Below are 11,950 nucleotides of genomic sequence, written 5' to 3'. Positions count from 1 at the left end.
TAAATCCTAGAGTTTAGGGTTTAGGGTTCGAATTTCGGAAAAATGTAGGGTTTAGAGTTGATGTTTTAGGGTTAAGATTTGAAAGTTTAGGGTTTAAGGTTTAGAATTGATGTTTTGGGGTTTAGGGTTTAGAGTTGATGTTTCAGGTTTTAAGATTTAGAATTGATGTTTTAAGTTTAGATTAGTTAACTATAGGTTTTTTTTTTGTCATAGTTAATGAAAGGGTTATAAATGTTTTTCACCCTTCATTAAAAATGAGGGTAAAAGTGGTTAGTGTAAACATGAAAAGTGGTACTTTGAAAGTGGTAGTTTTGGCAATTTCCCGAAAGTCTTTTACCATTTAATGAAAAATATATTTTTGAAAATGTTTATTCGTTGGTGGTATACATGAATAATGGTATCACCAAAGTGAAATTCCCCCAAGGTTCAGACAAGGACAAAACTTCGAAAAAGTTACATGTGAAAAACGTAGCTTTTGAAGCAACCAGGAAAGAACTAAGGCAGCTATTCAGTCCATTTGAGGTACATTATGAAATTGTGCCGAGCGTATTAGTTGTATTTTCAAGCATTGCAACTCTGCGAAATTTTGGTCTTAAGCATTAAGATTATGTTTTTGAGAAATGAGGGTGAAAACATTAGCTCTATTGTACTGGAATGCATACAAGATGAATTTGGATAATTTTTAAACCACTCATTTGTTCGTGTTTATGCAGACCACTAGACTTGGGTATCCAAAGAGGAATAATAGACATGCTGGTTTTGCTTTTGTTGAATTTGAGACAAAGCAAGAAGCTTTAAATGCTAAAATGGCATTATCCGACATCCATTTATATGGACGCCCTTTGGTAAGTCTCTTGTCTCTAAAGCTTTTCCTTGGATGCATCCTCGACCCTCTATGTCCCATCTTTGCAGGTGCTCGAGTGGGCCAAAGATGACAATAGCATGAAAGCTATCCGAGTTCGTTATGCTGCCAAGTATATGGACCAAGAATACGATAATCCAAGAAAGTTAAGGAGAAGCTCGACAGTTGTTTCAAAGAAGAATGAAGTTTGAGAGAATCTCCAATTTTGAAGCCTCCTTGTCTACTACTGTTATTTTTTTTTAACACTGATTTATTATGCCATTAAATTTATGAGAAAGATTACATAGACAATCGACAACCGACAATACTACCTGCCTTATGAAGATCTACGCCTAACTGCATCATCTGAGCCGTCATATGAAGATCCATTCCTGACCAGATTTACTTGTACCTTGTTGAAGCTTCCTTGTAAACCTTTCTTTTTGTAGTCTGCATTAATAAATCGCTCTTCTCTGGGACTTGAAACCTGGATTACCTGTAATCTGCAAGAAATTGTTTAGTCTGGGGTTCGAACCCCAAACCTGGATGTAGAAGCCTTTAAAAAAAATGTGTTATTTACATTAAGTTTATAGAAACCTTTTCGATGTTTATTTACCTTTTCATTGACAATATTTAAGCTTGGTATTTGGTGTTTTTCAAAGCTGAATTTGCTCATAACCATGTGATAAATCTTAACACGGAACCGAAAATGTCAGAAGAAACTATATAGCATAAGCCAAATCTATTTGTATAAGGAGGATACAAGAACATACTTCATACATTTCATCCCAGACAAAGAATAAAAGAATTTTTATCAAAACAAGAAGTAAACGAAAAACGTTCTTACATAAAGCTTTTGCGGAAAATGACAAATTTTAAGAAAGAATCTTCCGTAAAACGAAATTCTGAAAGTTTATGCGGAAAACCCTGATAGGAAAATCTATGAGATAGTCTTCCGCAAAACAACTTTCGGAAAATCGTAACAAAAATAACTTATGAAATTGTTCTGATAGTATACAAAGAAATCAATGGAGGGGAATGAGAACGAAAGAAAGGCATCAACACCCTCTCAGCTTGGTCAACGTCGCCAAATTCACTCTTTGTTTGGTCAATGTCTCCAAACTCACACTCTCTCTCTCTCTCTACCATGTCGCTAAACTCATCCTCTCTCTCCTCCATGTCGTCTTCTCAAATGCCCCTCCCCTTTCTCAGCTCCCATGTCGCCTTTCTCAGATGCCCTTCATCTATCTCTCCTCCCACATTGCCAAAATTTCTCCCTCTCTCCTCCATGTCGCCAAAATCACACACTTTATGTTATCAAACTCCTTCTCATCATGTTCTCATTTGAATCTCGATAGAATTGTCTTTCGTTTCATTACAATCAGAAGTTTCGTTGACATTTTACAAAGAAAACAAGCAAGAAATTGTTTTCTCGAAAAAGTTCAAGTCAAACGTCAAGACGATGCTGGTTAACTTAACACCAGCGTATCCTAAACTAAATGAATTTTTTTTATTTCATAGGACCAATGACGTAAAAATGTACATAGGATAAATTGACGATTTTTTCCGAGAAAAATCGTAAAAATGCATGTGTCGTAAAATGGTCCGAAACGGCCTAAAACACGACAAATACCACTTATGGTTTAAATTGAGAACATTCCCAGATGCAACGACCGTTTAACTCGACTTGGATAAAGAAAAAGGAAAAAGAGGATAAATGCAAAGTTTCCAAGATAAACATGAATTTTGAGAAGATAGGAAAGATCTCTGCAAAAGGATAAACTCGAATCATGGGCGGAATATGAAAGATGGCAGACCTTGGAGGCATATATACGCACATCTGAGGCAGAGTAGAAAGCGGATGATGTAGACACTTAGAATTCTCTGCACTTAGAAACCTTATGCATTATTCTCGACATGCTTAGTTTTCTATGTCTTGCACTCGATTACTAGAAGAACAGGCAAAGGCAGTTTGATCTCTTGTAAAAACTTTGTAAATTGAACTTTGTTCAGCTTGATCCTCGAAAGGGGTATGTAGACAGTTTTTTATAAGATTCAGTCTGAAATCAACAAAATCTTCTTTTGCATCTTTTTTCGTCTTCTGCTAAACGAGATGCGGCTCACATAGGTATTTTCAACATAGGTGGTTACACTAGAAAACTTAATTAGGTTTTACTGCCTATGTTATTTGATTTTCATTGTAATCCTGTTTCCAGACGAACTTCTTGTTTGCAAATTCCAGAATAAGCAGAAGACCATATAAAACATCTACAACATGCATTCTCTGATCTAAGGAAATACATTATGAAGCTCAACCCGGCCAAGTGCTAGTTTGGGGTTAGTTCTGGGAGATTTCTAGGCTACATAGCCACCCACTGTGGTATTGAGGCCAATCCGAAGCATATAAGAGTCATCCACATGATTCCTTCACCAAGGACCTCAAAGGAAGTACATAAATTGACATGAACAATGGTTGGTTCATATCCAGGCTGTCAGACAAATCCCATAACTTCTTTGAGGCTCAGAAGAATCTCAAAGACTTCAAATGGAATGAGGAGTGTGAAAATGCTCTACCTAGCGGTCCTGCATTGAGACCTGGAGATCGTCTGTTTGCGGACTTGTTGTCTGCTCCCCACCGCCAGTCGTAGGGTTTTCGGTGGCGAAGAGTTTTCTTCTTATGGTCGTAAAACCACTGACATCCCTATATGCTGGCGTGATGACATCGATTATTGCGGCGAGACTTTTGTTCGTCGCTTTACGGGCTTCTTACTTCTTAGCGAGACGGTTTATGTGCTAAAATTACCCCAAGAGCAACTCTCTCAAATAAGAAATTGATTGTAGTACTTGAGGATCGTATCCACAGAGACTGGACATCTCACACAATAGACTTGAGTTTCAGATCAAGCTAGGTCAAATAATATAAAAGCAATAACTAGCAATTATAAATAATAGAATAAAGCATAAAAAACGTAGTCGTCAACAATGGCTTAGAAAACTATATAAACTAGATATAATGTCGGCCAGGGCATTCTGGTAATATGTGGTGACTTATGGGCTTAAGTCGGTCTTGAAACAGACTCGGCTCGTGTACTTGAATCAGTGTCGAGCGACATCAAGGGTGCATTGTCGATCAACACTCCTTCTAATCCTCGACAGCTTCCTCTCGCGAGGCATGCGTACTACTCTTCAGTAGAGCAAGCATAACTATAGATCTAACCGTCAAATGGACCTCAAACCGGTGAAATTGGGAAAATAAGTCAAAATATGAGCTCAATCGCACGGTAGCAAGGCTTCCATCCATAGCTAGATTTCTGACGCGTATGTACAGTTTTTCACCTCAAAAAGCTCTATAATCTCCAAAGTTCTCCAAAAAAGCACTTAGATCTGAAAATACTCTAAAACAGACTCTAAACACATACTCCCTCTGTTCCTGAAAGTAAGATTTTCTAGAGTATTCACGCTTATTAAGAATTTAATAAATGTTTATAATTTAATTTATTTTTTTACTTTATTATACACTTTCCAATAACTTTTCACCAATGAAATTTAATCAATTCAAATATTCTCAATTAATGTTTCTCAAAAGTATAAAAAAGTAACTTAACAATATAGAAAATCTATCTTTGTGGAACAAGAAAAAAATCTAAAACATCTTACTTTCGGGAACCGAGGTAGTATAACAGTCTCAATAAATGACATATACCATGGTCTAAATGTGTTAAAATTCATGGTATATCAACGATTGCTTTTCATCATGTCCTCTTTGCCGCGACTTATTGGTACGGCGCGGCATCGTTTTCGCCGGATGAACCGTCGGGTTCCATGTTGATCTTAGTAACGTTGCTTTCTATCACCCCACAGACGGTGCTAACTGATGAATTGGAGTTCGCTAGATATTGAGAATATACACTAATTCGATGGTGGGTTATTTGAATTATGTTTTATTGATCAATCAGGTGATGAGTTATAAGAGAATGATTAACGAACAAGATAAATGATCAAGTTTCGTGCAAAAATAAAATATCAAAGATAAACTCTAGTTCTAGTCTCTTGTGTCCTGTCATAGCTGTCTTCTATTTACCTTGTTGAGAGTGGCCCAAATTTTGTATTTGATGGGTTTAAATGCTGTAATCCTTCTCCAATATTCTAACTATTTGTTTTACATACCGATTAGAGTTAAAGTCCGACTGTATTCGGATAAGTCAAAAAAGGTGCGAAAGCATTGTTCTGTCCTTTTTCCCAGGATCGCTTTCATCGTGCTCTATTGGCCTCTTATAGCCATCGCTTCCTGGCAAAGCTTTTGCACTCGATATGTCCCTTAATTAAAACCTACCCTCAGAAAATTGAGATAAACACAATCCATCCGTTCCCGACAAAAAATGAATGGGTTCGATTTCAAAGAGATTCAGGAGAAGATCTCCCACAGCTTTCGTCCATGGCAACGATCCTTTCAATTCTGGGTTCGAGCTACCAATATTTACACCGGTTACAAGGTCTCTCTTCGATGGTATTTCTTTTCATCTTTTTATCACTAATCTAAAGCTTTCTCTCTCTTTTTTTTATGCTTGTGAAATTGGGCTTCTGCTCTGTTTCAGGTGTGCCAACTTCGAGTGAGTTGGGTGAAAGATGCGAAGAAACAGGAGCAAATGTGGGAGAGCCAACACGAGCAAGCCGCTGACAAAATCTACTTTATGTGTTCTGATCTTGGCGGATTCTTCCTTAAGGTGCTCCTTTAAAACGTTTTTGTCAGATTTCTTCTTTCTTGTCGTAGATCAACTGGTTGTTTGGTTTTGGCTTTATTGCATTTAATGCGTACATTTTTTTCTTGTGATGTTTCAATGGCTTTTTTCTTCATGTTCTATGAATAGATTGCTCAACTTTTAGCAAAACCTGACATGGCTCCAGCTGCGTGGGTGAGAAAGCTTGTCACATTGTGTGATCAAGCTCCCGCAACGCCATTCGGTGCGGTTCAACGTGTTCTGGAGGAGGAGTTAGGTCAAACCATTGATGAAATCTTCGAAACATTTGATGAAAAGCCTCTTGGCTCCGCTTCTATTGCTCAGGTATGATGAATCCGAAGTTGTTGATGAAAACTTTTCGATTAGATAAGCATGGTTGGTTGGGTGAATCCGAAGCTTCTCGATGCTGACGGACTAATTATGTGATGCTGATTTCTCTTGTTAGGTTCACAAAGCAAGAGTAAAGGGTAACAAGATGGATGTTGTTGTAAAGGTGAGCATTACTGTGGGACAACTAAAACTTTTCCAGCATTTTTCATTAGATTTTAATTTGATACCACCACTTGTTTAGGTTCAACATCCTGGCATCGAGAAGCTGATGATGACAGATATAAGAAACTTGCAACTATTCGCCTTATACGTGCAGAGAACAGATATCAAATTTGACCTGTACTCTATAACAAAGGAAATGGAGACACAGGTAACTTATCACTCTGGCTCATTGTTAACATAGCTTGATAAGACTTCTTTGGTCCAAGTTACGAGAACATCTATCTATGTGTGTGTGTTTTCAAGATTGGTTATGAATTTGACTTCAAAAGAGAGGCCAATGCAATGGAAAGAATTCGACATTTTCTATATGAGAACAACAAGAAGTCTCCTGTTATAGTTCCAAGGGCACTGCGAGATACGGTGACTAAGTGAGTGTTCTTACTTTCACAAATCGTATACGTTATTGGTTATCTTGATAAAGCCATTTTCAAGAATTCATGGGTTTCTAGCAGACTCGATAACAATCTTAGATTTTGTAATAAAAAAATGTTTGCTTTGGATGATTAGCAAACGCTTAACATATGAACTACCGTAATTCTCTCAGGAAGGTGCTGGTGATGGAATACATAAATGGGATTCCGATCCTGAGCCTTGGTGATGAAATGGCTAGAAGAGGGATAAATCCTCATGGTAAGATTGCAGAGGCAGCAAAGCAGTAAGCTCCTACATCATCTTTAGAGAGTATAGTGCTTAGTTCGTTTGCCCAGTAGTCTTGATAGCTGTTATGTTCTAGAAAACCTATTTCCTTCTTTTGTTGTTGTTATATTGGCTTGAATTTATGATCTCCTCTTGCCAGGAATATACTTACCAGTTTATCCCGTGCATATGGCCAAATGATACTGAAAAGTGGTTTCTTTCATGCGGATCCACATCCTGGAAACATCTTGATTTGTGATGGTCCAGAGGCAAGTCATATCTTCCTTGTAATTTCTTGATTTGCTCTGTGTGTCTATTGGCCGAGCTTTCCTGTCTCTACTTCCTGAGTTGTAAATATTGTTTCCCGTGATCAGGTTGCACTGCTAGACTATGGGCAAGTGAAGGAACTCTCTGACAACTTGAGACTTGGTTATGCGAATTTGGTCATTGACATTGCTGATAACAATGCTTCACGAGTAGCACAGAGCTTTAGGTAACTCAAAACTCAATAAAACCTTCCCTGCGCTACTGGTAACTTTGTGATTCTTGATTGTTGGTTTTCTTCAAACATATCATCAGTTTCGATAAGAACTAGTGCACAAAAGGTGAAACTATTTGATATCACTTAGGTATTGTAATTGGATACTTTTGGGATGTTAGAACTGTTTTGAGCTAAGATGTGATAACCAAAATTTAATGTGTAAGATTGCGATTGACTAAGTCCTTCTCCGTGCAAAATTGTTAGGCTCAAACAGTCACACTCATCGGGTTGAATTAGTGTAGCAGAGTAACTCATTAGTTATTGTGGATGTTCAGGGAACTTGGTTTGCATACGGTAGCCAAGTGTGAGAACGAGCAGCAAGAACTTCTACGTTTAGCACAAACACTTTTTGATACAAAGATGCCAGCTGGTCAGACAGTTTTGCAACCTTTCGCAGATGACTCCTCGATTAAAAAGATTGCTGTTGAGGTTAGTACATCAACGTTGGTGGTCACAAAGTAAAAAGTACCACACTAACTTGATAATGTTCTTTGGTGATAGGCATTTCCGGAGGAACTGTTTTCTGTTCTACGTACTGTAGTACTGTTAAGAGGACTCAGTGTTGGGATGGGAGTTAACTATTCTTGTGCAGAACAGTGGAGATCAATGGCTGAAGAAGCTTTACTTGCATCTGGAAGATTGACAAGAGGTATGTGATTGATTACTACAGTTGTTGCATGAAACATGTGCCTGCCGATGTAAGATAACACTTGAGAGTTGTGCAGATGTAAAACGAACTTCTCGGAGACGGGCCTCTATTCGAAGCCTGCGTGCAGGACACTAGTGGCCGATCTTGAGTTTTTCTTTTCATCTTTCTTTTACTTCTCGCCATAATTTGTTTATTTTAATTGACATTTAGGATGCATTATATAAGCGACAGTAGAGGATATAAGATATGGTCTGTTCAACGTCTATAAACTCACACTACGTGCCTTAGAGCATGATTATTGGGGTTCTTAGGATTGGGTTCTTACCGTAATATAAAAACCCGTCTCTTAACTTTTAACCAAAAAAACTAAGAACCGGGTCTTAAATAAAAGTTTTAAGAGCTGGTTTTTAATTTTTTTAGTTAAAAGTTAAGAAACGGGTTCTTATATTCCGTTAACAACCTCAATCTAAGAATCTTCGGTAATCATGCTTTTACAAGTTAGAACCTTTATTCGAGTGGCTATACGTCCAGCGCATTCGCCCTATCGAATTATTTGTTGGGTCAAGGAAGAGAGGTGATTAAATATTTAAGTAAATTGGTTTTTATCTATTTACATTTTGGGCTGAACAAATGCATATGTAATTGTGAATTCGGGGCAAGATGTATTTAAACCGATTAATCGGCTAGGCGGTTTAATTATTATGCGGCTGCGTTTTTTAATTCTACGCATTCTACTGTTTTTATGCTGTTCAACAATTTATTCTACCGAATTAGATGTATACAATTCACCTCTTGCCTAGTGATTATTTGTTAATCGGCTAGGCAGACGAGTTTAAAAACAAATCTTAGAACATTGTGAATCTTTACAAAAAGGAAAATAGATTTTTAGCTGACATTATTTTTCTGTCTATATAATAACAAGGTTGTTTAATATGCAAAATGATGTCGATAACTTCGCTGACTTCAGTCCTCAATTATGTCAATGTAGTAATTGAGGGTTAATCAAATTCTAAGGATTCTGAGAAAGGAGAATTCAAGTGAATGTTTCGTCGGGAATGTTCTAAAATCTATGGTAGTTAATCTAGTTAAAGTCGTAATGTCGAGATTCGGCCGTCGTATAATATTAGGTGGTTATAATGTTTTGCTAGAAACCGCTTATAATCTATGAATTGAGAATTCATTACTAATATTATATGATCCTATAGGATTACACACCTAAGCAAATTGGATTAAATAATAGTTCGTTTTAATTTAGATTAAAATCAATATCAGGTTTATGAATAATCATATATATGATATATGGAATCTTATAATGTGCACATTTATATAAATACATAATAGGTTACGATGGAAGGAAATTAATAATTGGCTCAGCCCAATTAGATGATCGTAGTGTAGGTCAACGTCTCCCATATATATGTATGTTATAAGATGAAGTTAATCAATTAACTTTCTAGCCGCTTTTGATTCATAAACCCTATTACCAACGAATAGTTCATTGGACTTCTGAGATTTGATCTCAACGACATTAGCATCCCGATCTGATCCAGTTTGTGTGCGTGTGGATACCGGTAGAGGCACGACATTTGGAGTGCTTAAAATCTCGACTTGGTTTGTTTATCTTTCCGCTGCAAAACATCCATGTATATCCGAAACCCAAAGATCTAGATTTATTTGAGTATTTGCATGAGATCTAGGCAAACTGAATTCATAAATAGATTTATAAATCGTTATAAACCGGTATGAATTCCTACAGTGGTATCAAAGCCATATTGTTTAATACTGAAATTGAATCTTATTTAATTTATATAGATAAATAATTTTGTTCGATCTTGTTTAATTGTTAATCAACTGTGTCTGTGATAATCGTAAGTTGATGAAGATGTTCATCAATTTCCAAAACAAAGATATGCGTATATTAGATACACATGTTTTTTGGAAAGGTCAATATCTCAAGTTGATATTGTATATTACGATCATGCCATCCTACTATATATTAATTGAGAAGTCACTTAAGTGACTTGTGCTTAGGTCTCATTCATAGTTGAAGTTTAAAATTAATTCTCTTAATTTGACTGGTTGTTGGTATTTGAATTTTTATTTATTTAATTAAAGTTTTAAAAAGGAAACTAATCCTAGAACTTCCTAATCTAATACTCCCTCTGTTCCCGAAAATAAGATTTTCTAGAGATTTCATACTTGTTAAGAATATAATAAATGTTTACAGTTTAATTTATTATTTATTTTTCTATACACTTGTCAATTAATCTCCACCAATTAAATCTAATCAATTCAAATATTTGTAATTAATGTTTCTCAAAAGTATACAAAAGTACCTTAAAAATATAGAAAATCTATCTTTGTGAAACAAAAAAAAGTTTAAAAAATCTTACTTTCGGGAACGGAGGTAGTATATATTACCATACAAACAATAAAACATTTTAAGATAGAAGAATTAACATAATTTGTTTATAGAAACAATTAAATATTATAGATTACATTATAGAAATTTAAATAAATACATATGGTATGATAGAAATAATTATATAAATGATTTTAACATATTTATATTAATAGTAAATACAATAAATTATAGATTACAAAAAAAATAATTAACCTAAACCTAATAATATTTTGTTATACTCACTATATATATTAAATGTGTCCAGTGAATGCAAAACAATCAAATATGCAATTTTTAAAAAAATCATTCATTTTCAGTGACGCTTAAGTGTCATTCATATGTGACGTTTAGAATTAATTCTCTTAATTTGATTGGTTGTTAGTCTTCTAATTTTCATTTATTTAATTAAACTTTTTAAAAGGAAACTAATCCTAGAACTATCTAATCTAATCTATATTACAATACAAACAATTAAACATTTTAAGATAAAAGAATTAACATAATTTGTTTATAGAAACAATTAAATATCATATATTACATTATAGAAATTTAAATAAATACATATGGTATGATAGAAACAATTATATGAACGATTTTAACATATTTATATTAATAGTGGGTACAATAAATTATAGATTACAAAAAACTAATCAACCTAAACCTATAATATTTTGTTATACTCACTATATATATGTATTGTTTTTCTAAAATGTGTCCAATGAATGCAAAACAGTCAAATAAACAATTTAAAAAAAAATCATTTATTTTTCAGTGACAAATGTCGATTATATAGTTGAGTTATTACTTTCACAAATGATTATAGTATTTGTATATTTAAAAACAAAAAAATATATAGTAAATCTTCTAAAATAATATTTATAAATGAAATATTTATTATGGTATAAAATTGAGAAATTAGAACACTATAATAATACGAGACTAAAGTTAATATACTCTATTAATATAATTCTTATAGCCTTGATTATAATAAAATTATATGATAAATTATTTAAAATAATATTAATATTGAAAAAGTTTATTATAATATAAATTAAAAAACGAGAATAATATATTAATACATGACTTGAGTTAAGACTTTATTGATATAGTTTTGATTATTATAAAATTGACATGCTTATTTTGTAATAGGAAAAAAAAAGAATACATATATAAAACATCAGTGAAGAATAATAAAACGTGTTTGTTATATTCTTGGTTGTATTCTTTGTTATTTTATATTTTTAAGTAATTTTTTTTAATGTTTGCCAAAATAAACGTGTTTTACGTATTAATATAACTGTTAATTAATTATTTGTAACTATTTTACTTAAAAAAAAGATAAAGTGGTAGACAAAATAATGCAAAAATAGAAAGTGTTATAAAATAATTTTTTGTTCATTAATCTTTGTTTTTTATTAATCAAGAAATATGTCATAAAAAGACTTTTTGGAAACTTATAATAAAATTTTTAGAATTAACAATATATCTCTATAATTTTCTAATATTATACAATACCAAAAATTTTGATTTTCAAACTATTTAAAATAAAAAGATTATTTTCAATAGTTATGATTATTATTCAAAATTA

General features: G+C 33.8%; 1 protein-coding gene across 2 annotated transcripts; it reads left to right on the top strand.

Moving 5' to 3' along the window:
* Positions 1–4,993: 4,993 nt before the first annotated feature.
* LOC106383141 (uncharacterized protein slr0889-like) lies at positions 4,994–8,223 on the top strand. 2 transcript variants are annotated; one of them, XM_013823280.3, is made up of 12 exons: positions 4,994–5,334; positions 5,437–5,565; positions 5,710–5,904; positions 6,026–6,073; positions 6,152–6,280; positions 6,376–6,500; positions 6,677–6,787; positions 6,929–7,037; positions 7,143–7,261; positions 7,585–7,738; positions 7,811–7,958; positions 8,035–8,223. In XM_013823280.3, exons 1-12 carry the CDS (start codon positions 5,221–5,223, stop codon positions 8,091–8,093), a joined length of 1,440 nt encoding a protein of 479 aa, XP_013678734.1. In that variant the 5' UTR covers positions 4,994–5,220; the 3' UTR covers positions 8,094–8,223. The 2 variants fall into 2 exon arrangements, with proteins under 2 accessions (XP_013678734.1, XP_013678735.1); XM_013823281.3 differs by having other exon boundaries at positions 4,997–5,348.
* The last annotated feature ends 3,727 nt before the right edge of the window (positions 8,224–11,950 follow it).

The sequence above is a fragment of the Brassica napus genome, chromosome C9 (genome assembly GCF_020379485.1).
Source record: "Brassica napus cultivar Da-Ae chromosome C9, Da-Ae, whole genome shotgun sequence".
Taxonomy (NCBI): domain Eukaryota; kingdom Viridiplantae; phylum Streptophyta; class Magnoliopsida; order Brassicales; family Brassicaceae; genus Brassica; species Brassica napus.
The sequence above is the reverse complement of the archived record's forward strand: the minus strand, read 5'-3'. Positions and strand labels throughout refer to the sequence as shown.

Excerpts from the sequence above, each read along its gene's own strand:
- LOC106383141 (XM_013823280.3), top strand. The coding sequence starts at position 5,221 with ATGAATGGGTTCGATTTCAAAGAGATTCAGGAGAAGATCTCCCACAGC. Across the intron at positions 7,038-7,142 it reads TGATTTGTGATGGTCCAGAG|GTTGCACTGCTAGACTATGG; the intron begins GCAAGTCATATC and ends TCCCGTGATCAG. Across the intron at positions 7,739-7,810 it reads TTAAAAAGATTGCTGTTGAG|GCATTTCCGGAGGAACTGTT; the intron begins GTTAGTACATCA and ends CTTTGGTGATAG.